Raw genomic sequence first — 27,187 nt, 5'->3', positions numbered from 1 at the left:
AGCTCGCCTTACTCTGTTAAAGCCCAATATAATTTGCTGTCTTTTCCTTCCTAAGACCCAGTCAGACCAGAAGCACAACTTCTCAAACGTTCATTCCCACACGTTAACAACCAAATGTTTAGTCATTAATGAATGCCTGTTTTTCCAAGGCTCTCTATCATCTGTCAAATACAAGATTTGTACATGAGGTAGCAACTCAGAAGTCATACCCTTAAACCACTGAGTTAAAGAGGGTTTACAACTAGGTAACCCTGGATAGTATCCGGGACATTTTTCAGGGCTGTATTTGTCCCAGGATCTGAGCCAGCAGCTGAGAGAGCAGAGCTAGAAGGTGTTGGGAAAGGAGTGATGCCAGGCTGGAGTCAGAGCCAACCTAAAGGAAGTTGAAGGAAAGAAAGGCAAGGCCAGGTCCAAGCAGATGAAGATACTCCTGCCAGGCTGCTGCTGCTGACCTAAAGGGAGGTAAATAAGTGTGCTGTGTTCATTGATAGCACAGTAGCCCCACTCCCCCTCGTCTTGTATTTTTTTCCTCATGTAATTTCTTAAATTGTGGTATAACTTATATCTATAAAAGTTGCCCTTTTTAAAAAGATTTTATTTATTTATTCATGAGAAACACACAGAGAGAGAGAGAGAGATGCAGAGACACAGGCAGAGGGAGAAGCAGGCTCCATGTAGGGAGCCCAACGTGGGACTCAATCCCAGGACTCCAGGATCACACCCTGGGCCAAAGGCGGCACTAAACCGCTGAGCCACTCGGGCTGCCCAAAATTTGCCCTTTTTAATGTGCAATTCAGGGGCACCTGACTGACTCAGTCAGAAGAGCGTGCAACTCTTGATCTCAGCATCGTGAGTTCAAGCCCCACACGGTATAGAGATTACTTAAAAATAAATAAATAAGGTGCTTCTGGGCAGCTCAGTTGGTTAAGTGTCTGACTTTGGCTCAGGTCATCATCTTAGGGTTCTTGGACTAAGTAAGCCCTGCATCATGCTCCACACTCAGTGGGGAATCTGCTTGTCCCTCTGCTTTTCCCCCTGCTTGTGTGTGTGTGTGTGTGTGTGCATTGTGCACATGCGCTGTGTCTCTCTTTCAAATAAATAAAATCTTTAAAAATGAAAAATAAAGTATTTTAAAGTGAGCAATTTAGGGTTTTTAGTATATTCATAAAATTGCTCAACCACCACTGTTACAGAGCATTTTCATTACCTCCAAAAAGAAGCCCTATAGCTAGGATCAGTTGGTCACTCCCCTCCATTCCCTACCTTCCCCTACTCTAGCCACCACAAATCCACTTACTATGGATTTGCCTTTTCTTTCTTTTTTTTTTTTTTTTGGATTTGCCTTTTCTAGGCATTTCATATAAAAGAGATCACGTAATATGTGGCCTTTTGCGTCTGACTCCATTCACTTATCATAATGCATTCAAAGTTCATCCATATTGTAGCCCTGTATTGGGATTGCATAACTTTTTATGGATGAATAATATTCCATTGTGTGAGTATACCACATTTGTTTATCCATTCATCAATTGATGGACATTTGGGTTATTTCCAGTAAGTGGCATAGCTGCCATGAACATTTGTGTACACCTTATTGTGCAAACGTAGGTTTTCTTTTTTTTTTTTTTTAAAGATTTTATTTATTCATGAGAGACACAGAAAGAGAGGCAGAGACATAGGTAGAGGGAGAAACAGGCTCCTCACAGGGAGCCTGATGTGGGACTCAATCCTAGGACCCCAGTATCACGATCTGAGCTGAAGGCAGATGCTCAACCACTGAGCCACCCAGATGCCCCAAAACATGTTTTCATTCTCATGGGTATATGTCTACGAGTGGAATTGCTAGGTCATACAGTGATTCTACATTTAACTTTTTGAGGAACTGCCAGATGTTTTCCAGCTATGTCATTTCTCATTCTCACCAGCAATGTGTGAGGGTTCCAAACGCCCCACATTCTCATTAATATGTGTTATTGTCTATGGTTTACTTAGGATTATCGCCATCATAGTGGGTGTGAAGTGGTGTAGTTTAAATTTGCATTTCCCTGATGGCTCAAGATGTTGTGCATTGTTTCATGAGCTTCTAAGCCATTTATATATCTTTGGAGAAATGTCTATTCAGAATCTTTGCCCATTTTTTAAATTGGATTACTTGTCTTTTTATTATTAATGTATTTGCTTTTTAATTTTGATTTTTAAATCCAAAACTGTTATTCACTGTTTCTACAAAACTTAATTAAAAGATCCATAGCCTCATCCTCCTTTTTTACCTCCATTTTCACTTCCCATCAGCAACTATTTTCAATTTGATTATCCATTTCTTTAAATGTTTACTTCCATATTTCTAAATAGCACACGTATACTGCCGTTTCTTGATTTTTCAACACACTTATCGACTTCCTGCTAGATCTGATACGTGAAAGTGGGACTGCCTCAGTGATTATGTTCCTAAGGTGGAGAACACTGCCCTGCAGTGAGATGGTACACAGCATCATAGTAACTTAGACTTAGAATGTAGACTCTAGAGCAGGAATGTCTATGACTACATCCCAGCTTTACCCTTTACTGGCAGTGAGATCCTGCACAAGTAAGCTGACGTCTGTGTGCCTCAATTTCCTCATCTGTAAAATGGGGATAATAATAGTACCACTTTATAGAGTTGTTTTTAAAATTAAATGACCTTTGTTTGTTTGTTTGTTTTTTAAGATTTTATTTATTTATCCATGAGAGACACAGAGGGGGACAGAGAGAGGTAGAGACACAGACAGAGGGAGAAGCAGGCCCCATGCAGGGAGCCTGATGGAAGGACTTGATCCCGGATCTCCAGGATCACACCCCGTGCTGAAGGCGGGGCTAAACCACTGAGCCACCCAGGCTGCCCAACCTTAGTTATATAAAGCATTTAGACTCAGTACATTCTGTGTATTAGTTATTATTTAGTATGTATTAGTTATTATTAACATGCTCCCCACAAACATACATTCTCCTTCCTCATTTTTTCTATATAGTTACATTACAGTTTTTGCTCTATCAGCATTTAGTGTTTAAATTATCATGACTGTAACTGTTATCCACAGCTGAGCCATATAATAGACTGATTACAGTTCCTTTCTTGTATGAATTTTGGCTTGGCTTTCTCTGAAGTTAATAAATGTCTCAGGTTTACATCTGTTATTTGTCTGTGAATCCATTACCAATTTATCCCCCATGCTAAATGTTCATAAATATCTTGAAAGGTTCACACATATCAAATACTCTAACAGTTTCATCTTCTGAGAGATATCTCCTACACCGTTTCACTCACTTCCTCTTTATCTGGACTAGTTACTTTCTAAGCTTACTGCAAATTTAAGGACACAGCACTTAAAAGTTAATGATGCTCTGTGTGCATGGGTAATACTTATGGACTGGTGAACTTTATAAAAGGAGATGATCTGGCCAAGTCATTTCATCAAGAGGCTTCCTTTCATTGGTAGAATCCAAGACACTTTTGAAGTCTTTTCTTTGGGGCTGGTCAGAGAAGAATCATCTGGTCTCCTACCGAGGAAGTGAGCCTGGCTTCCAGGGTTCTGGAAGATGAGTGGAAGAAGGAGGATGGCAATCTCACCATTTAGTATGTAGACTTTCACTTAATCCTTCTGTTAATCCTCATCCTTATCAGCACCTGATGTCCATCTATCCAGAGTCTCTCTGGTTGGATCCTCTGAAGGGTAAAACTCCAAGCTTCTGCTGTGGTTGGGGAAGAGCAGTCACCGAGGATAGAGTAGAAGGCATCAGGCCACCTAATTATTACTCAAACTTCCAATAGAAGGTGACTTCTATTCACCTCCATTTTAAGAGCTATGACCCATCAACTCCAGAACTTTATTGAGTTTCTGTAGTACACTAGGCTTACTTCTGGATTTAGTGAATCAGTTTATCATCTAAACTAAGATACTTCTGAGGATGAATGAGGACACTTAACTATATACATGCACCAATCGTAAAACTTATTAACCTGGGCAAATCAGGATTGTGACCCTAGAATTCATCCAGCTCTTTCTAGCATCTAAACTTTTGTTGCTGTTGCCTTGTTAGTGCTTTTTGTTCTCATAATTTAAGGCCATTTTGTATCCTTTCACTATCATGTTAGTGGGGTTCCAGGAAAGAACAGTAGTGTGCACATATGTTCAGTCCATCAGCTTTCGGATGGCAGCCTCCATTCTTCTTTATGGACAAAGAAAGCTGGTTTGGTGGAGACATGTGATTATAGACAGAACTTTTTCAGCTTTAAGCAACAGACACCTAGACTGAACTAGCTAAGCAAAGAGAACTTTTTAGCCTACCAAATCCAAAGAAGGGCTGGACAGTCATATTGTGGGGAAAGCTGGTATGGAACTGGTTATCAGTGACTCCTAGAGTCAGGAATTGAAATGCTCCATTTCTTGTCTCTGCTTCTTCTGTATTTCACCTTTATTATTTTGCACTGAAGTCCAGTTTTCCTTTATGACCACTGACAGTGGCCTGTTGTTGCTCTTACATCCAACACTCAGATTCCCTTCCTGGCTCCAAATGTAGAAGCTCCAGGGAAGAAACTTAATGTTTCAGCAAAGATCAGATACCCCATCCCCCAAATCAACCAACTTGGCTGGGCCAGGTAGGGTATGTGGAAATGCTATTTGTGTAAAACCACATTAGCCTTCCCTATACTCATCGGTGAGGGAAGAGGTGGGGATCAGTGCCTAGGAGCAGGGGATAGTCCCATAAATTTTCTCAACAGTAACTTGGCCAAATCTATATGACAGTAGTGATGGATTTGAGAAATGAAGCTGGAAAAGATTACAACTCAGTACCTTACTGTGACTGTTAAAATATCAATGTTCAACCTTTTCTAGTGATAACGTAAGTGACAGTTTAGAAGCCCTGACATTTAAGACTGCTCCCTTCCTGCCTTTCTGCATAATCATTTACATAGATCTACATATGTTAGAACTTGGTTTTTCTTCCTCTTCTGTATCAGACTTACACTATTTTATTTTCTGTAGGATAGCCTAGTTCCTTACCCTTCTTATCTGATCTAAAAAGGCCAAGAAGAAAGTATTATCATTCAAACTCAGAATTTTAGAATGTTGGGGCACCTGAGTGGCTCAGTGGTTGAGCATCTGCCTTCCGCTCAGGATGTGATCCCCGGATCCTGGGATGAGTCCCTAATCGGGCTCTCCACAGGGAGCCTGCTTCTCCCTCTGCCTATGTCTCTGCTTCTCTCTGTGTGTCTCTCATGAATAAATTAAAAAATCTTAAAAAAAAAAAAAGTTTACAGAGCTTCTCCAGAAGCTCTTTAAAAAAAAGAAGAAGAAGAATTTTAGAATGTTAAAGGTGAAAGAGGCCTTTGAGACTATTTAACTTGTATTTCACAAAAATTTCCCTTGGCTTATTAACCTTATGAGTTGTTCCTCTAACATAAGATTTTCATGGTCAAGTAAGTGTGGAAAATGCTGCATACGACTATGTATTTTCCTCTTGGCTATTAGGTACATATTAACCTATTAAAGGGTCTGAGAAGGCCTGCAGCAAAGAAAACTAACAGTTTCCTCAACTCAATTTATTGAGGAACCCTTTCTTCATTATAAGCATGCCAAGTAATAATGTTCCGTGGAACAGACTTTGGGAAATAATCCAACTGTCTTATTTTATGAATGAGGAAATAAAGTCCATGAAGAGACAGTGGTTATAAGTTTCCAGAGCTAATGCCAGGAAGAACTAGTACTCATTTCCAGTTGTTGCTAGTAGCTTACATAGTGCTAATAAAAGAATAGCATCTCCTCTTCTTCCTTTTACTTAATTCACTCATTCACCTGGAACAAGGTTCATCTTATTCTCCACGATGTCTTGGGTGACATCATAAAGGGAGTACAAGTTAAGCACCAGATTTGGAAATATCTACCGTCAGCTTCCTTTCTCTATATCAGACATAACACATTTTTTTAAGAAAAATTGTATTTAAATTCAATTAATTAACATATAGTATATTTTTGGTTTCAGAGGTAGAGGTCAGTGATGTATCATTCTTATATAACACCCAGTGCTCATTACATCACGTGCCCTCTTTAATGCCCATCACCCAGATCCCCCACCCAACCATCCCCCTCCCCTCCAGCGACCTTCAGTTTGTTTCCTATGATTAAGAGACTCTTAAGGTTTGTCTCCCTCTCTGATTTTGTCGTTTTATTTTTTCCTCTCTTCCTCTATGATCCTGTTTTCCAACACACTTTTATTATAACAAATTATTATAACAGGTATTTCGGTGTTTCCCCTTTATTCTCCTGAAATGAAATGTATAGCTGTATAGCTTAACCTACGTGTACATTTTTTAAAACATTATAATGTCCTAACTTTAATGTAAAGAAGAAATAAAAAGATAGTCGTTTATACTAGAATAACATAATTTTAATACATAAATGTCTAGCTAGCTCTAAGATATAATGAACTATTTGTTTGTTCTTATATGTAGAATCATCACAAATGTAACACCTACAAATAGAAAATCATACAGATATCTTAGATTAGCAGCTCAGAAGTATATTGGGGAGCTTGATTGTCCAAAAGAGTAAACTACTCTGTATAAAATTCTAAACAAATGAAAATATTATCTTTTCTTAGTTTATATGGTAGTTGCAATCCTGAAAAATTCAGTATATATTGAAAATATATACTTGGAGCAATTGCCCTATGATAGCACTTATATCTAAGTGCTTTACATTAATTAATTCACTTCATCTTCATTATCCATTGAGGTATGATTAATATCCCCATTTTACACATGAAGAAACTAAGCCAGAGAAGGTAAGTCACTTCTCCAACAACTAGTAAGTGGCAGAGCAATAGTAGATGAACCCTGGCAGCATGGCTCCAGGACTCAGTGTTCTCTGAAGGACTGAGACCAAGCCATGTGGGCATTTTCTGCACACATCATGGCTAACAGAAGGCTGCTTCAGATCCTGGAAACCTGATACCCAAAAAGAAAACAGGCCAGACTACCTCCTGACAGCTTGTTTACTGTCTGCCCTGGAGAAGGATGGAACAGCTAGAGGAGAGTGTTTGGGGCTGGCCTTGGCCCCAGGTGCCCTGACCTCCCAGGACCCGCCTGAGTGAACTCTTCGGGGAGCAGACAGGAAACAAGCCTTGCTTCCTTGCACTCTACCTCACGTTCCACTACCTCTTGCCAAAAGTTCAGGCCAAGTGCACAGACTACACCATCCATCAACTTCCCGTGATATACACAGAACTGAGATCACCAGGGAGCAGACCCAACATGCTTAGGGCTAGTGGGCTGGGAAGTGAGGCTTCTGGGACTTTCCTTCTGCCCCACAGCCTGATCAGAATCGTTTCTTCCTCTGAGAGTCACGTGGGCCTCGGGTTGTGATCAGAAGTGGGTTGCCCACTTTTCTCTGCTCCATCCTCTGAAAGGGTAGAGTCCTGACTCAGTGTACCTTGGGGTGACGTAAAATGACAAGATTGATGCTCTGGGGTCTGTCCCAGCTCATTACTCATCACCCCACGGTTTGTTTGCTCTTATAGCAACTTGGCTCTAAATAAATTGCATGTTCTCGGAGGTTTAGTATTTAATAATAATATAACATTTATCAAGGGCTTATTGTATGCCAGGCAAAGCACCAAGGTTTTCACATTTACGAGCTCATGGAATCCTCCTAACAACCCTGTGAAATAAATATTTAGCTTATTAACTCTATTTACAGTTAAGAAAATTGAGGTCCAAAATGTTTTACATTTAAATGCACAGGTCAGGGACACCTGGGTGGCTCAGCGGTTGAGCGTCTGCCTTTGACTCAGGGCGTTATCCCAGGGTCCCAGGATCGAGTCCCACATCGGGCTCCCTGCATGGAGCCTGCTTCTCCTTCTGCCTGTGTCTGCCTCTCTCTGTGTGTGTCTCTCATGAATAAATAAATAAAATCTTAAAAAATAAATAAATAAATGCACAGGTTAAACCAGCAGGAAGTAGAACTGAGTGCAGACCCAGGCTGCCTTACTGCCCCCTTGGCTGTTGAGACAGAACTAATAAGAACCGGCCTGAGATGATACAGGAAAGGGTGAACTGTTACAGGTACATTGGGACGAACTCTTGTTCTTAGGACTTTTGTTTCCTTAACCCTGCACTTTGTTCCACTCTAATTCTCTAGAGTCGACAGGTACGTGGTCAGTCAGCATGGCAAGGAAACTGCAGCTGGAGAGGTCTTTTCAAATGCAGAGCTGCTGAAGTCCAGTCCTCAGCTCACATTTTTACCCTGGCCCGTGAGATAAAGCCCAGGCTCCTTCACGTGACACACAAGGCCCTTTATGCTCTGGATCCTCCCCGCACCCTCCCCCCCCAACTTTTCTATTTCTTCCCTTTCCATCCTTCTCCTTAGATGCCCTGACAACCTCATGCCAGCCCCAGATCATCTGCATACTGCTTTTTGCCTCCACATCTTAGTCCCTACTATTTCTTTTTTTATTATCATTAAAGATTTTATTTATTTATTTGAGAGAGCACGTGCAGGGGGAAAAGGCAAAGGGAGAGGGAGAAGCAGGCTCCCCGCTGAGCAGTCTCTACTATTTCTTATGCCTCGAATGCTTTCTTTTCCCCTCACCTGTCCATCTGATAAGCTTGTATTCATCCTTTAGGACTGTACTTAAATTTTACACTTTGTGAAAAGTCTTTCCTGATTGCTTAGGTAAAATTAGTAATCACAGGGCACCTGGGTGGCACAGTTGGTTAAATGGCCAGACTCTTAGTTTTGGGTCGTGAGATGGCGCCTGGGCAGGCTCTTCACTCAGCAAGGAGTCTGCTTAAGACTCTGTCCCTCTGCCCCACTCCCACACACACTCTCTCTCTCTCAAGTAAATAAATAAATATTTTTTAAAGGTTAGTAATCACTTCTCTAGGCTCTGCAGTACTTTACATATCAGCTCTGGACTAGAGTAGATATTGGAATGATTTGTTCATGTCTGATGTCAATAGGGGACTGCAAACCCCTGAACACACCAGTCCCCCCTTTTTTTTTTTAATTGTGGTAAAAGATACATAAGACAGAATTGACCATCTTAACCCTTTTTAAGTGTACAGTTCAGTAGCTTTAAATATATTCACACTGTTGTGCAACCAGCACTGCCACCCATCCATTGGAACTCTTTTCATCTTTCGAAACAAACTGCACCCATTAAACCCTAACTATTTCTCCTCCCTCAGCCCTTGGCAACCACCATTCTCTCTGTCTCTGTATTTGACTACCCATTCCATTCACTTTCCTCTTCCCAAATCTTACACATTGCTTTGCACAAAATAAGTGCTTGATGCATATTTGTTGAGTGCATGAAATATTTTCCTCAAGAGGCATGGAACACATCTCTTACATCTCTTTCCACCTGCCTTTATGATAAATAGATTCCTAGATCTTAACCTGGAAATCCCAGAATTCCAAAGTCCAGGTTTCCCCAAGAATAGAAGTTGTACAAACAAGTTCTTGCTAGGAGGGAATTTTGCCTCCATTTACAGAGAAACGCCTACTGTTTTCTTCGCAGCTGGGTTGCAGACATGCTGTCCCCAGATAGGCAAGGAGAAGGTCCTGAGGCAGAGTGACAGGATAGGATATTGATGTGCAGCCAGAACGTTCTGCATTTCAGAACTTGGCTTCTTTCTACACACACACACACACACACACACACACACACCATAGATATACGCTATACAGCAGTGTGTGTGTGTGTGTGTGTGTATCTGTCAATGTCAAAATTTTAACACATGTATTTCCTTTAATTCCAGAAGTTTCTGCCATCATTCCAGCTAACCCAGCAATGGAGGCAGCTGCATTTATTTTATCCTTTCGTTTTCTTAAAGAAAACCTGTTGGTAGCTTCTAACTTTCTCTGTCTTCAGAATCGCACTTCATATATACTTTTAAGAACAAATTTTTTAAATATTTTGGAAAAAAGATGCGGTGCCAATTTGTGGATCAAAATTATTTTGATGGGCACCTGGCTGGCTCAGTCAGTGGAGTGTAAGACTCTTGATCTTGGGGTTGTAGGTTCAAGCCCCACGCTGGGTGTAGAGATGACTTATTTTTTCTAAGGTTTTATTTATTTATTTGAGAGTGTATGTGTGTGTGTGTGTGTGTGTGTGAGAGAGAGAGAGAGAGAGAGAGAGAGAAAGCAAGCACAAGAGGAAGGAGGGGCAGAGGGAGTGGAAGAAGCAGACTCCTCGTGGAGCAGGGAGCCCAACGCAGGACTCAATCCCAGGACCCTGAGATCATGGCCTGAGCCCAAGGCAGATGATTAACTGACTGAGCCATCCAGGCGGCTCTGTAGGGATTACTTTAAAAATAAAATCTTAAAAAAAAAGATTATTTTGACCCCATCCCCTTTCTGGAAAATAAAAACCCGATTGTTGATAGTTAAGAAAATTCCAAGAAGTGTAATAGGTTATATCCAAATCACGTCACCCCTGTTCCTGGCACTTAGATTTTTCCCAGGCAGTGTTATTACTTTCAAAACTGTGGCATAACTCTTAGTCTCCTACCCAGTGTTTTTTCCTAACCTCCCACACTACTGCATCCTGGCTGCTTATTAGAGTCACCTGGGGAGCATAAAAACTGTAAAAATAAATTAAAACATTTTTTTAAAAAGCCCTGAGTTCCAACCCCTATGATTCTGATTCTTAGGTGTGAGGTGGGGGCCCAGGCCTATTACACATTGTCCAGGGGATTGTAATATGCAGCAGGATGGAGAACCACTACCTAGAATGACGGTGTTGCTCAAAGTCTGGGCTCTGTAGCCATACTTTGGTGTGGGTGGCCGGGTTCCTTTTTCTGGTCTAGTCCGTGCCACGTACATATTAATACATAATGTAAATCCTGCCAGGGTCTCTGATGTGTCAGTGACTGGTTTTCTCCGGCCTTTGGTCTGATTGTATGACCTTTTTGTTCCTGAAGCATCTTGCCCAGAGCCTAGTATTCCACTGAGCAGATGCCCTCAGGAGACTGAGCTTACCTTCCCATCTGGGCAACTCAAGCTAGACCTGAAGCTGTGTGACCTGGGTGAGCCTGGAGTGGTGCAGGATGCCCTAAAGCAAACGTTTAGGTGCCCTAAACGAAACCCAAACATTATGGTCAGCCAGGAGCCCAGTTATAGCTCCCCCTCCTCCCTGTCCGACTCCATCCAGATAAACAGTGTTGATGGTGTGGGGAAAAGGTCACATTTTCTCCACAGCTTCCTCTTGCATATTGGATTTCCTAGTAATTGCACATGTTTAAAAGCAAGGTTTTCAGAGCTAGACTTCACAGATGCAGGTTTGAATTCTAGCTGTGTCCTTGAGCAAATCACCGAAACCACTCTAAATCACCTTTCCTTAATTGGTTTGGTTTGTTTGTTTGTTTTTAAAGATTTTATTTATTTATTTATGAGAGACTACAGAGAGAGCCAGAGACTTAGGCAGAGGGAGTAGCAGGCTCCCTGCAGGGAGCCCGATGTGGGACTTGATCCTAGGACCCCGGGATCACACCCTGAGCCAAAGGCAGATGCTCAACCACTGAGCCACCCAGGTGTCCCTGTTTGTATGTAAGTAGGCGCCACGCCCAGTGTGGGTGGGGTTTGAACCCATGACCCTGAGATCAGGACCTGAGCTGAAATCAAGGCCCGAGCTGAAATCAAGAGCCGAATGCTCAACCAACTGAGCCACCAGGCGCCGTCCCGCTACCCCGTAACTTGTAAACTGGGCCTAATAACACCTACCTCATAGGATTAAATGAGATGATGTGTGCGAAGAGCTTATTAACACAGCGACTGAAACGTAGTAAACAGTAAACGTCGTGAGCCTTTTGCAGGAACCATCTAATCCCCCGTGGGAGGCGTTAGGCCAGGAGGCGCCAGGAGGCGCCAGGAGGGAATAGGCCTGGACTCCTCCGGCAGGATGTCTGCGTGGGGAGCCTCCGAGGCCAGGAAAGTGGAGCCCTTTCCCCACCTGAGGTCACAGAGTACAGTTTAAAAGCTGGGATTGGAATCACCTTTTAAGGACAAAGCTCCCGATCTCCTCTCCTCTCCCACAAGCCGCAGCCCGCTGCCTTTGCACACACTCCGGCCATTTTTCCTGTCTTCTTTGTTCTATTTCCGTGCGTGTGGGGGTGAAGGAAAGCTGCTGCCTTCCTCGGGTTGCTATTTAAAGACTCTGAAAGACGGCGCCACGGTTGCTCCTAGCGCCACAGCAGTGCGGCTCCTGGCCCCCGGCGGCCAGCTGGCTGCGGCGCCCGCTGCTCTCGGCCCGCGGAGCCTCGGTGGAGCCTTGGTGGGCCTTGGTGGGCAGGCCTCAGCCTCGGCTCGCCCGGAGCACGCGCCTAGGTGTCCTGTAGGTAAGTGCGGTCACCTGCTTGCTGCGTAGGCCTCCTGAGCTGTCCCCCCTGCCGGGGGTCAGCCGTAGTGGCCGTCTGGATCTTTGTCCCTAAACTGCCAACCTGTCTGTGTTCCTGTAGCATTTCTGGCACTTGACCAGTTAAAATTTTTCTCCCCGTTCTTCCATGAAAACCACGTGGGATACTCCCCTCATCCGCTCTGCACTCGAGACACCCTCCCTATTTAACAGCCAGACACAATCCAGAAAGGGTAAAAATGCCATGTATCGCTAGGTCTAGCAGAGAAAAAATACTTTGGAAACAAAAAGGGTTTTGAAAAGGATTGATAATAATGCTACCCTGGACTTCAGCATGTTTGAGATTCTCTGTCAGGCACAGATAGAAATCTCTTAGATATTAGTAATCCTGTCGTTCTTTGCCGACTCTCCCATCGCCCAGCCTTTCTATTTGAATCAGCCTAATTTCTATTTCATACTCCCATCAAAGTGAAGGTTTGGGTTTTATCAGCAAAGCATTTATTTTTCTTCAGGCCACAGCTCCCTGAATGAGGCCCAAACTGTCTCCCTCCATTCTGCTCCTCCAATTTGTTTCCTGCCCATTATCTTAGAGAGGCTGCTCCTGCCTGCTTGCCCAGCAAGTTCCTTCTGCTGCCCCCAGCCCCGTGGAATAGCACAGTGTTCCCAGCTGCCAGGGACCGGCTCTGGCCCTGATTCTGCACCGAATCTCTTTACCCCCTCACACCTTTTCTTCTAATTCCTCTCTGTTTATTCATAGTCTTCCTATCTTTTTTTTTTTTTTTTTTTTGCCTCTCCTCTTTCTCTTTCATTTTCAGAGCCATGCCTTTCCCCTCATCTTCTTAGCCCCGTGGTGGTAAACCCAATTATTTCAATGTTGGAGTAATAATAGCAACAATACCTTGAGTTATATATCCCCTGGATTATCATAGCAGAGTACTCTCCCATGCATTATCTGTTTTGATCCCACAATCAACCTGTAGGGTAGGCAGTGTGCTTTATGCTTCCCACTTTGGCAGAGGGAAAATAACCACTTCGAGAGGCAGAAATAGCGTAGTATTAATAAAGAACATTGGTTCCAGGTGAGGCTGCCAGGATTTGAATCCTGGCTCTGCCTATTACTAGCACTGTGGCCTAGGGCAAACTGGAATAATAATGGTACCTCTCTCATTGTGGTGTTGTGAGGATTAAGTGAGTTACTGTAGATAAAATGCCTAGAACCTACCTGGCACATAACAGGTTTTATGTTAGGATTAGCTATTGTTATTATATATATTCATTCATTTATTTGTCAAAAATGTACTACACGCCAGAGCTACCACATGCCAGGCTCTGTCCTAGGCCTCACTGATAGAAGAGTAACAAGAAGGGCACAGAGATTACCGTAGGAGTGGGGGAGACTGACAAACCAACCCCCACTTATCTAGCACTCATCATATGCAAGTCTTTGTGCTTGGATCTTTATAGACATTAACTCTCATTCTTACAACAACCTTAGAAGGTGGCAGTATTATCCCCGTTTTACAGATGAGATCACTGGTGTTCTTTTTTTTTTAATTTTTAAAAATATTTTATTTATTTATTCATGAGAGACACAGAAAGAGGCAGAGGGAGAAGCAGGCTCCATGCAGTGAGCCCGACATGGGACTCGATCCTGGGTCTCTAGGATCACGCCCTGGGCTGCAGACAGCACTAAACCACTGCACCACGGGGGCTGCCCCTGAGATCACTGGTGTTCTGAGAGCTGAAGTCATTTGCTCAAGATTCCCTGGCTAGGGATAGGGAACACCATTATTTGCCACACCCGATTCACCTGCCACCAGGCCATTAGATTCAGCTCTGTGTGTCTGTCTCCCTGCTCTGGAGGTGAGCTCCTGAAGGACGGGCACAGGTCCTCCTTACCCAGAATGCTTAGCAGAGCCTCCTGCACAGGGTTTGGGAAAAGGTGGCTGCATTGTACTCTGTTGATCCTTGACCCTACACTTAGTCCCATCTATTCACTCTCATTGCCCTCAGCCACCAAGTCATACACTGTTCTTAACATGGAGGCTCAGTGGTCAAAATGAGGACCCTTAGTAGATGGCCTGTGGCCTCCTGACAGATTCATACTACACCAAATGCTCTATTCCAGCATGTTGTAAACAGAAACAGTAAGATTCTGGGGGCTCCTTCTGGGCCCCAATCTAGAGAATCTTTTTTGCCTGCCAGGCCAGTTTCCACCACTAACTCCAGTCTCCACCACCCCACCCCACCCCCATTCTCCTGTCTGCCCCTACCTTCTATCTCAATGTCTAACTTCCCTGTTTCTGTCCTTGTGCCCAATTATTTATTAGCCACAAAGAAGTCACAACTGGTCGGTGATAGGATTGGACAGAATTGAGCTTTCTTTCTCATCTTTTTTTTGCCTTGTGTTGGTTCTATGGGAAGATTTTTCTGAGAACAGCTAGGGTATCCTAGCATTTAACTTATCCTTTTATATTTAGCAACCCATTTTTCCCTTAAATATGAAGAAATTATAGATGGAAAATCCTCTGCTAGATAGCCTCTTTCAATAGTTATTTCTGTAAATGTCTTACTTGTGACCATTTGTGTTGTGTCTTATTGATCCCACATGATCACAAAAGGATAGTAGTTTCATCCACCTAAGTTCTACTTGTAAAATCACCTTGATAAATGATTTTTAAAATATTAAAATAGGGCTGTCTGGCTGGCTCAGTTGGAAGCATAAGAGCACACAACTCTTTTTTTTTTTTTTTTAGGATTTTATTTATTTATTCATAAGAGACAGAGAGAGACTCAGAGACATAGGAAAAGGGAGAAATAGGCTCCCTGCAGGGAGCCTGATGCGGGACTCAGTCCCAGGACCCCAGGATCAAGCCCTGAGCCAAAGGCAGACGCTCAACCACTTAACCACCACCCAGGCGTCCCAAGAGTATGCAACTCTTGATCTTGGGTCTTGAGTTTGAGCCCCACATTGTGTGTAGAGACTACTTAAAAATAAATAAAAGAAACTTTTAAAAATACTAAAAAAAATATTTGAAAACTAAATGAATCTACTAATTACTAAATGTCTTTACTAATGGAGCTTGTGTCAGGTAGTTTTTAACTAAAGACTTTTTTTCCTCTTTCAGTATTCTGTGTTTCGGTTATATTGCTTTTACAATCTGTGGTTATGTTGCTTTTATAATCAAATAAATACATTTAGGAATTAGAAAGAAGAAAGATATTTGCCATTTATTCTTTTGGTCTCAACTCAAAGATAAAACAACTGCTTCTAGGATGTTCCAGGTCAAGCTCATTGAAAGAACCAAACACTGTTTTCCTGCTTTTCCATTGAAAGTGCACCTGTGTGCCCAAGGCAGTCTTTTGCTCACAGCATTTCCTTATTAATATGCCCTGCCTCATGTGCTCTTTTCTTCTTAGAAAGGAAAAAGAAAAATTGTCTTTATTTTCAGATGACATGGCTTTGTATGTAGAAATTCCTAAAGACTCAGCCAAATTTTGGTTGGATCTAAATCAATAATCAAAGTTACAGGATACAGGGATGCCTGGGTGGCTCAGCCGTTTGGCGCCTGCCTTTGACCCGGGGCCTGATCCCGGGGTTCCAGGATCGAGTTCCGCACTGGGCTCCCTGCAGGGAGACTGCTTCTCCCTCTGCCTGTGTCTCTGCCTCTCTCTCTCTCTCTCTGTGTGTGTGTGTGTGTGTGTGTATGTCTCTCATGAATAAATAAATAAAATCTTTGAAAAAAGTTATAGGATACAAAATTAACATACAAAATCAATAATGTTTCTATATACTAACAACGAATTTTCTGAAAAATAAACTCATCCCATTTAGAATGGCATCAAAAACGATAAAATACTTAGGAATAAAGTTAACTAAGGAGATGAAACATCTCTACCCTGAAAAATGTAAGATACTAATGCAAGAAATCAAAGATGACAGAAATAAGTGGAAAGATATCCCACCTTTGTGGACTGGAAAAATTAATATTGCTAAAATGTCAATACTACCAAATGCCATCTATAGAATCAATTCAGTCCCTCTCAAGAGTCCAATGGCATTTTTAAGGGTACTCCTATTTTTAAATTTAAATTCAATTAATTAACATATTATTAGTTTCAGAGGTAGAGGTCAGTGATTCATCCGTCTTATATAACACCCAGTGCTCATTACATCACGTGCTGTCCTTAATGTCCATCACCCAGTTACCCCTTCCCTCCAGCAATCCTGTTTTTTTGTTTTGTTTTTTTTAAAGATTTCATTTATTTATTCATGAGAGACACAGAGAGAAAGAGAGGCAGAGACACTGGCAGAGGGAGAAGCAGGCTCCATGCAGGAAGCCTGACGTGGGACTCGATCCTGGGTCCCCAGGATCAGGTCCTGGGCTGAAGGCAGCACCAAACCACTGAGCCACCCGGGCTGCTCCAGCAATCCTGTTTGTTTCCTATGATTAAGAGTCTCTTATAGTTTGTCTCCCTCTCTGATTTCATCTTTTTTCTCTCTCTTCCCTATGATTCTGTTTTGTTTCTTAAATTCCACATATGAGTGAGATCATATAATTGTCTTTCTCTCATTGACCTATTTCCCTGAGCACAATACCCTCTAGTTCCATTAGTTCTATCCACGTCATTGCAAATGGCAAAATTTCTTTTTTTTTTTTTTTTGGCTGATTAGTATTCCACTGTATATGTATACCACATCTTCTTTATCCATTCATTTATTGGTGGACCGATGGCTCTTTCTGTAGTTTGGTTATTGTGGACATTGCTGCTGTGAAAATTAGGGTGTGGGTGCCCCTTCACATTACTACAGTTGGCTCTTCGGGGTAAATACCTAGTAGTGCAATTACGGGGTGGTAGGGTAGCTCTATTTTCAACTTTCTGAGGATCCTCCATACTGTTTTCCAGAGTGGCTGCACCAGCTTTCATTCCTCATCTGGTTTTTTCTAAGCCGTTTCTTTCTTTTTTTTTTTTTTTTTTTTTAAGATTTTATTTATTCATGAGAGACAAAGAGAGAGAGGCAGAGACATAGGCAGAGGGAGAAACAGGCTCCCTGCAGGGAGCCCAATGCAAGACTTGATCCCCAGGCCTCAGGACCAGACCTGAGTGGAAGGCAGACACTCAACCACTGAGCCACCCAGGTGTCCTTTCTAAGCCGGTTCTAACCCTAAAGACTGGCAGTGTTCCTGAAGCATCAGCCTTGTGTGCTTCAAGGAAAGGAACTGGCGCCTGGAGAGGAAGGGGGAGGAGAGGAGAGGAAGAGAGAGAGAGAGCCTGTGTGTGTGTGTGTGTGTGTGTGTGTGTGTGTGTGTTGTAGAGGCCACTTGTAGGCAACAGACTTGAGCAGTGGATACCTAAGGTAAAAGGGCCCACAGTGACCACTGGGTTGAATGCAAGCAGGCTATTAGACAATCCACTTCAAAATATCCATAAGCGCGAGGTGGCCAGTGGGCTACCTACAACCCAGCGTAGGTACCATAAAAGGAAAATTTCATATGTTCCCGTACCTCCTCTCTTCTCTCCTCAACTACAGCCTCCTACCACTGCCTCCTAGCAGCAGTCTCTGCTTTGCTGTCCTGCCCATTTCTTCCTTGCAGTTTATTCGATAAACTTCTATCTCCTTTGTTCTACCTTGGGTGAATTCTTTCACCACCTGCATGCGGGCCTTCACCCAATTGGGACCCACCGTGTGTGTGTGTGCATGTGCATGCGTGCATGCATGTGTTTTTGTATGTGTGTGTTGCCTGCAAGCTCTAAATTCTTTTAAGACAACACCTGAACCCCACCCCTTTCCAAAGAGTTTTCAGACTAAGAATCTGTGTACTGCTTTAAGATACCCCTGGCCTAAGAGCTTCTCAGGTGATGAAAATGTTTCTTTCAACCACCAGCTACAAAAAGCTAAGCCAGATCTCCTCTGGATAAGATGCACCCACCACACACACCTGTGTCCCCTTTGCATTTCCCTAGAGTCGTTGGGCCTCCATGCGGAGGGTGGGGAATGAAGAGCAGGTGTTGTTGAACTCTTAATGAAAGGTTTCCTCCGTGGGATTGCCTATATCCTGCCCACCACAGTGGCTCCTGTGAGTAACTTTACCTTTGAACTCTCCTTGTCTTCAACCCGTGATCCGTGGGATTTGGTGACAATCCCCGGCTGTCAGGAAGCTTTGATCCTTGGGGAGTCCAGAGGAAGTCCTGTGATGTGTGGGATCCCCAGTGTTACAGGGATTGGGAAGAAGCCTTTCCAAGGTGGGTTGCTAAGATATACCCATTAATTAAGGAGCCTTTGCCTAACACTCAGTTACCCAAAAAAGGAGATCCGGTAACTGATAACAAGGAACTCAGTGCCCCTCGAGCATGAAGTGGTGTTTGCACAAGCATTGTTGTTATTTTAAGGACACACAGTGCCAAAGGGAGAATTCCTACCCACACCAGGAAGGAGCAGAGTACCTTAGCAGAACAGAATGCCTTAGAACCTCTCTTTTTAACAAGTAAAAGCTAACCTTATTTTGAGTGTTAGGAGGCTCTAGCAAAAATTCTCAAAGATATTTCTGAGTAGGTGAAAGATTCCTCTAGAAGAAGAAGAAAAAAGATGACCTTGTAATAAACAGTGGGAACCCTAGAATTTCTATGTAAGAGACACTTCAGGCTGAAAGCCATTGGAAGGAGTGTCAGGAGACTTGTCTTTAAACTATGTTCACATAATAAGCAGGCCAGGTTTGCTTAGAATCTGCATTTATTGGAGGTGGCTTGAGGCTGAGGGTACTTGCTAAAGCTTCCCCAAGCCATTCCATGGTGCTACCCTTTGTTTACAAATAAAAGTCAGAGTGAAGCCCCTATCATATGGTAGGCAAATCTTCTCCCTCTACCCACCTTCACAGGCAGAAATCCCTTCCTTTGCTTCCACAGAAGTGTGGAGCTTACCACTTTGAGAGGAGATCATACTCTCTAGTGTGTGTGTCTGCCTCCCCGCTAGGCAGTAGCTGCCAGAGGGTAGGGTTTGTGCATTATTCATGCTTTTATCACCAGCACACTGCCTGGGCACGAAGTAGGCCCTTAATAATGATTATTGGATGAGTGAGTAATCATGAGGCAGTAGCTCTGGGGAGTCATCCTCTTTCGGGAATCATCTCTCCTTTTTACACTGCTAGCCTTGAGGAAAGAGAGAGAGGTTACCAAAGGGCAGTGGGGACAGCCCCCCCTCCCCTGCCTAGTCATCATCAGATGCGCTTGTGCTAGGAGACCCACTCCTATTACATCTCAGCAGCTCCCTGAGAAAACCTGGAAATAGCTGCCCCATATATGGGACAGCATCTCTATAAGGTTTACCCAGAGTATTCAGGCACTTTATGTGGGGGCACTGGACAAGGAGCATTGAGAGTTACCTGCAGGGTCAACTGCATAGTATGTGGGGCCCAGTGCAGAATGAAAATGTGGGATCCCTGGTTCAAAAAAATAAGGAAAACATGCTGTTAATGGTATATAAAGTTTTTTTCCTTTCTTTGACAATTTTTCTCTCCCTCGACTTGTCGTGTGTTTATTATTTGCTATTAATGTTGTTCTAAGTAGAGAAAATTTTAAATGTGAAATTATTAGCATGAATTTTACAGTTCATTTTTATACTGTGCAAAGACAGTTGTAAATGCAGATATAAGATCATTTAACTCACGGGGCACCTGGGTGGTTGAGCATCTGACTCTTGGTTTCGGCTCAGGTCATGATCTCAGGGTCATGAGATTGAGCCCTGCGTTGGGCTCCACACTCAGCACAGAATCTACTTGGGATTCTTTCCCCCTTCCTCTCCCTCCCCCTCTGTTCCTTCCCCCTCACCCATCCACCCCTGCTCCAGTGTGCGCATGCACTTTCTCTCTCTCAAATAAATAAATAAATAGAACCTTTGAAAAAAAGCATTTAACTCATATGTGGAATCACCAAAATTATGCAAATTGTATTCTGTAGTTTATACATGCATATGTATTTCCTTTTTAGCAGAACAGTGAAACTGCACAAAGCTAGCTCAACTACTTTTATTTCACTTCTTAATATGTGCACATTCTGCTAATAGTCTTTACCTTCAGTTTACTGGTGAATAAGAAAGGACTGAAAGGAACAAGAACTGCATATTGTCCTATTGATGAAATCATCAATTTCAGAATAAATGGTTGGCTAAACATAAAGGATATTATGGGGTACCTTACTAATCCATGTTTCTTAGAAAGCCATTGCCTTCTTTCTGCATTGGAAGCAAGTTCTGGTTGGAATGGAAAGTACGGCCTCTCTGGGCTGTCAGTGCTTCCATTTGTTCAGTTGTGAATATAACAAATATGCTGCCCTTTTACTGGCTTTGTCTTGCTGAAACCCCACACGTTGTAGGCCCATCAGAATTCTGTGCTCATGCAGCATGGAATCACTTGCAAAGAATGGTGGACAAATGTGTTGGGCATATTGTGTTCCCCTGTGCTTCATTTACAAAATACACATCCAAAGATAAAATTATTAAGAATTTTAAGACAACAATAGCAGATCATTGAACCTAGCATGCGGCCCTTCTTGACTGGGGGACCTACTGTAACTACACAGGTCACACACCCATGTAGCAAGCCTGGTTGTTTGGCATTTCTTAGAATTTTTAGTTTTTACCAAGTGACAAACTGGCCAGCAGTAACATGCATACATGCCTTCTTTCATTCATAAATTTTTTAGGTCTCTGCCATGTGCCAATCACTATATGAGGCATTGGGACAACACCAGAATGAACAGGGCAAGATACGGCTTCAGTGTCAACAGTATATGTGATCCAGTGAGGAAAACATAATTTTAATTACACAATAAATATTTAAATTACAACTATGATATAAGTTACAAACAGAACTACAGGCAGAGTAAAAAGACTTACCTAGATGAGTTAGATTCCTGAGGAAGGGGTATTTTAGGCTGTGGGTGAGTAGGCGTTGCTGGGTGAAGAGGAAGCAAAATAGTCTTCCAGGATGAGGGAACAGCATATGCAAAGGCCTTGCACTGGGAAGGAGCTTTGCTCAAAGAAAGAAAGAAAGCCCACCCCACCAGCACACCTGGTACACAGGGAACAAGAGGGAGACTAACGAGTGGCCTGGGAGCTTGTTTTATATGCCCCTTCTCCCCTACATTCTTTCTTTTTTTTTTTTTAATTTATTTATTTATGATAGTCACAGAGAGAGAGAGAGAGAGAGAGAGAGAAAGGCAGAGACATAGGCAGAGGGAGAAGCAGGCTCCATGCACCGGGAGCCCGACGTGGGATTCGATCCCGGGTCTCCAGGATCGCGCCCTGGGCCAAAGGCAGGCACTAAACCGCTGCGCCACCCAGGGATCCCTACATTCTTCTTTCTACTCCCCATCACCCATGCTCTTAAAGAATATCAATGTATGGGGCAGCCCAGGTGGCTCAGCGGTTTAGCGCCGCCTTCAGCTCAGGGCGTGATCCTAGAGACCCGGGATCGAGTCCCATGTCAGGCTCCTGGCATGAAGCCTGCTTCTCCGTCTGCCTGTGTCTCTGCCTCTCTCTCTCTTTCTCTCTCTCTCTCTCTCTTTGTGTGTCCCTCATGAATAAATAAATAAATAATTTTAAAAAAGAATATCAATGTATGGAAAAAGTTCTTTCTCTCTTCTTTAGCAAGTCCAAGATATGTGATGCTACACAGTTAGCATATTTTTGTGGAAAACTTAGGGGACTTCAAGCCCAGAGCATGTACAATTGACCCTTGAATGATGCAACGGTTAGGGATGCCCACACCCCACCCCCACCCTGGTGCAGTCAGAACTCCTCATGTAGCTTTTGACTCCCCAGAGACATAATTACTGATAGCTGACTGTTGACCAGAAGCCTTACTGATAATGTAAACAGTCTATTAATATATATTCTATATGTCATATATATTATATACTGTCTCCTTACAGTAAAGTACATTAGAATAAAGAAAAAGTAAGAAAATGATAATGAAGAGAAGATATATTTACAGTTACTGTATCAAAAATATCACATATAAATAGACCCACATAGTTCAGACTGTACTCATTACAGTACATTTCCTATCATTTCTGTTCACCATCTCCAATTCACTTTCTTTTTCCTAAAATGTGACCTCTGTTTCCTATAACCTCTCTTTATACTCTTTCTGTGCTCTGTTAGGACACTTATTGTATTTTGTTTTGTATTCTTTATTTATGTGTATGACTTATCTTCCCTATCAGACAGTAAACCTTTAAAGTCAGGTTCTATACCTCTTCCACCTGTTAAATGGTGTTATGGAAAACCTTTGCCTAGTAGTTAATTCAGTCAAGCAAAAAGCTCATTTATTCTGTAGTAGGTAATATATTCATAAAATACAATATTAAAAAGTACAAGAGTACATAATTCCCTCATATCCCTCTCCAGTTACCTTCCCTAGAGACAACCAGGTGTTTTCTTTTTTGAAAGATTTTATTTATTTATTCATAAGAGACACAGAGAGAGAAGCAGAGACATAGGCGGAGGGAGAAGCAGGCTCCCTACTTCTCAAGCCCAATGTGGGACCTGATCCCTGGACCCCAGGATCATAACCCAAGCCAAAGGCAGATGCTCAACCACTACCCAGGTGCCCCAGCAGCCAGTTTTTTAATATATATATTTTAAAGACCGTCCATATTTAGAGCACATAGGCTACTATATATATTTATTACATGGTTTCTATGAAAAGCCACAAAAGTGAAAAAATGGATGAATGTCTACATGCTCCTATTCCATTTTTTCTGATCTTTCTCCATTTTTGGAAATTACACATTGGCATAAACTTCAGGATACAGCCAATGCTTGACATTCCAAGGTACTGAGAGGAGTGCCTGGTTGGTTCAGTCAGTAGAGCATGTGACTCTTACTCTCAGGGTCATGATTTCAAGCCCCATGAGGCCTACATTTATAAGTCAATCAATCAATGCATGAATCCTTAAAAAATAAAGTGGTGAGAAAAAATTTTAAAGACCATTTAAACCAATTATTGTCAGAGATGCTTGCATGTAGTGAAATAAACCCAACTCGATGCATGTCAGGTGGCATTATTAATAAATAAAGACAATACAGCATAGGATAGTGGTTAATATTATAGGCCCTCTTCTAAGCAAAATACAAAATCCAGAAACCATAAAGGAAAAATTGATAAATTTAGCTACATCAAAAATGCAGATTTCTCTACTGGAAAAAAATTTCACAAAGCCAACTATGACAAACAATATTTGCAACTTATAAATGATAGACCTTTTTTTATATACAAAGAGCTCTTACAAATCAGTATGGTAAATTTCAGTTACACTTAGGAGAAAAATATATAGTTTATGTATTTATTAGAAATATGCAAATTTAAAACAGCCCTATGCTATTTTTCACTTGGTGGATAAGCAGAGATAAACAATTTACAGTACGTATGTAGCAGTGATGAGAATATAGTGTCACATAGAATTGTAAATTATTGCAACTCTCTGGCCACATCTATCAAAATTTTGTATGTGTATTACCTTTTGACCCAGCGATTCCATTTCTAGATATTTGTCCTGTAGATACACTTGTTCGTGTCTGCAATGACTTAGGGAGTAGAGTGTTTATTGCAGCAGTATATGCAATATCAAAAGATTTTTTTAAAATGAGTTTCATTGGCAGATAAATAAATTGTGTGGCATTAGCCCTATGCAGCCAATTTTTTTAAAAAGTATTTCTGGGGGATGCCTGGGTGGCTCAGCGGTTGAGCATCTGCCTTCACGCTCAGGGTGTGATCCCAGAGTTCTGGGATCGAATCCCACATCGGGCTCCTTGCAGGGAGCCTGCTTCTTCCTCTGCCTGTGTCTCTGCCTCTCTCGGTGTGTGTCTGTCATGAATAAACAAATAAAACATTTAAAAAAAAAGTATTTCTGTGTGTACCAATTATACAAAAGATCTTCAAAATAGAGTAAGTCAGTTGGAATGATGGCACATAACAGCATAAAATATAATTCTGTGGATTTAAAAAGGGGGGGAGAGGCACATACATGTATATGCTTACAAACATAGAGAACATTTCTCACCATTAAGTGTGATATCCTCTGAGAAAGGAGACTAAGAGTCTGGAGTAGAAGAGAGACTTTTTTTTTTAAGTAGGCTTTACGTCCAGTGTGGAGTCCAGTGTGGGGCTTGAACTCATGACCCTGAAATCAGGACCTGAGCTAAGATCAATAGTTGGACCCTTCACCGACTGAGGCACCCAGGCACCCCCGAGACTTCTTTTTTAATATATACTTTTTTGTACTGTATTACCTTTTCAATAAAAATAAATAAGAGAGACGCCTGGATGGCTCAGCAGTTGAACCACCTGCCTTCCGCCCAGGGCGTGATCCTGGAGTCCCAGGATCGAGTCCCGCATCGGGCTCCTGTGTGGAGCCTACTTCTCTCTCTGTCTATGTATCTGCCTCTCTCTCTGTGTGTCTCATGAATAAATAAATAAGATCTTTAAAAAAATAGGGGATCCCTGGGTGGCTCAGCAGTTTAGCACCTGCCTTCGGCCCGGGGCGTGATGCTGGGGTCCTGGGATCGAGTCCCATGTCGGGCTCCCTGCCTGGAGCCTGCTTCTCCCTCTGCCTCTGCCTGTGTCTGTCTCTCATCTCTCATGAATAAATAAAATAAAGTCTTAAAAAAAAAAAAAAAAGATCTTTAAAAAAATAAATAAGGGATCCCTGGGTGGCTCAGCGGTTTAGCGCCTGCCTTTGGCCCAGGGCGTGATCCTGGAGTTCTGGGATTGTGTCCCACATTGGGCTCCCTGCATGGCGCCTGCTTCTCCCTCTGCCTGTCTCTGCCTCTCTCTCTTTGTGTCTTTCATGAATAAATAAATGAATGAATGAATGAATGAATAAATAAATAAATAAATAAATAAATAAATAAATAAATAAATAAAATCTTTTAAAAATAAATAAAAATAAATAAGGACTTTGGCTCTGGATGTTTAAAATCTGGCTCCCCCATTTTTTCCCTGTGTAATCTTGGGATGTTATATAACCCTCTGGTCTATGTTCTCATCTCATTAAAATGGGGCTAATAACTATATGACTGGCATAAGAATTGGATAATATATGAAAAATACCTAATATGGTACCTGATCCAAAAATAGTAGTTTTTGAGGCAAAGAGCCCTAGACCAGAAGAAATTTCACAAGAAGCCACAGATAAGTCACGTGACCCCCTACAACCTGGTGTCTTCAGTCTCCAGTTTGGCCAGCTGATCCCTGAGGCCTCTTACTCTGAGTTTCCCTGTTCTTTTGAAACCTGTTTCCTGCTAAAAGTTGTAACTCCAGAGCCAGGTGGATTTTGGAGGAAATTAGGAGCTCCTGGGAGTAGGTGCTTTGGCACCCTCCCAGTTCCATACCAGAGCCTAAGATGAGAGCATCAGACGTGAAAGATGGGTGCGGCTCTATCTTACAGAGCCCTCCCTTGTTTCCTGTTGCGACGTTGCAATTGAAAAAATATATATATAGTGACTTAAGGAAGGGCATGGAGATGGAACTGGGGTGGAAAATTTTTAAAGCAGTGGCAGGGAAAGGCATGCTTGCTGAAGAGATAGGTAGCCTTCTGAGTCTCCTAATAAGATAGATTTCAGCAGACAGGTGTCCACAGAGGGTTCTGTGGGAGCTGGAGAGGAAGATGCTGGTAATTATGCTCTAGGAGTAACCCTATCTGGCACTAGGATCTCTCTGTGGTCCTGAGGTCTGTGCCATGCTTTGGGACTGAAGGAAGGGGCCTAGGATCTATACTTTGGCCTGGGGATAAAGGAGTAGTAGACCCCGTGGCTGGTATAGTTTGGTGTCAAGGGTCATGAGAAACCCAAAAGGAAGTCTATCTCAGTACAGCTACCCCTCCTTCCATCTGAGAAAGTCATTCAGAATCTTCTTCAGGGAGCCTGTGAGTTTCATCACAGAACTTTTCAGGCTGAAGAAGGTGGATGGGTTTTTCTGAGAAATTTTGGCACAGCAGACACATAATCATGACAGTGTCTCTCTCATACAGGTGCTGAGGGATGTCCTCAAGGATCTCTACCACCTGCTGAAACACGTGGTGCATTTGGAGCCTGATGACGTGGCCAGGCTCCATGCCCAGCTGGCCCTTGAAGAACTGGATGAGATTATGAGAAATTTCCTCTTCCCACCACAGAAGCTGGAGAAAAAGATTGTGGTCCTGCCATAGACCTGGTTCAAAGGCCATCAAGGAGGCAGAGGATCAAGCAGGCAGAGGACCAAGCAGGCAGAGCGATGCCCAAACCTTCCAGCAGGTGGTCCCACCGCCTCTTTGGTGCTGGCAATATGGCTGACCCTGGATGGCTTTGGGTCTCTGGTCACTTGTGTCTTCAGGCTGACCTTTCTAAAGCATCTATTTAGCCATCCTGCGTCCAGCCTGAAGCTTATGTTATTAGAAGAAAAAAGATGACAAATCTCACTTATCTGCACATTTTTCACTGTCCTGTAGCATTTAGAGAAGGAAGTCTACTTGATGGGAGTATATTTTTTAACTCAGCTGGTAGAATTTGACTAATTGACCGTTCTTTTATTGTGACTTGAGCTGAAGAGGTTGACCACCCTCCTGCGTGGCACATGTGCACATACCTTCCATGGTGAGATGATTCTTCCTTGTGCTAATGAGCAGACAGAGCTGGTCATCCTTGGCCCCTCGTGAGGCATATCAGAGTACGGAGATGCATCTGGAGGGAGGAAGGGGAAGCAAACTTACCAGAACATGCAAAATGGAATAAAATCATTTTGGCTAGAAAGAATAA

At 42.6% G+C, this 27,187-nt stretch overlaps 1 protein-coding gene across 4 annotated transcripts in view; it reads left to right on the top strand.

Moving 5' to 3' along the window:
- The window catches only part of TANGO6 (transport and golgi organization 6 homolog), a 200,886-nt gene extending 173,702 nt beyond the window's left edge, over positions 1 to 27,184 (top strand). For all 4 annotated transcript variants that reach the window (XM_038538490.1, XM_038538492.1, XM_038538493.1 and 1 more), the window contains one exon: positions 26,425 to 27,184. In XM_038538490.1, the coding sequence (XP_038394418.1) occupies positions 26,425 to 26,601 (177 nt within the window). In that variant the 3' untranslated portion in view covers positions 26,602 to 27,184. The remainder of the gene's footprint in view (positions 1 to 26,424) is intronic.
- Positions 27,185 to 27,187: the final 3 nt, after the last annotated feature.

This window comes from Canis lupus, chromosome 5 (assembly GCF_011100685.1).
Source record: "Canis lupus familiaris isolate Mischka breed German Shepherd chromosome 5, alternate assembly UU_Cfam_GSD_1.0, whole genome shotgun sequence".
Lineage (NCBI taxonomy): Eukaryota > Metazoa > Chordata > Mammalia > Carnivora > Canidae > Canis > Canis lupus.
This window is presented reverse-complemented; position numbering and strand designations above follow the sequence as displayed.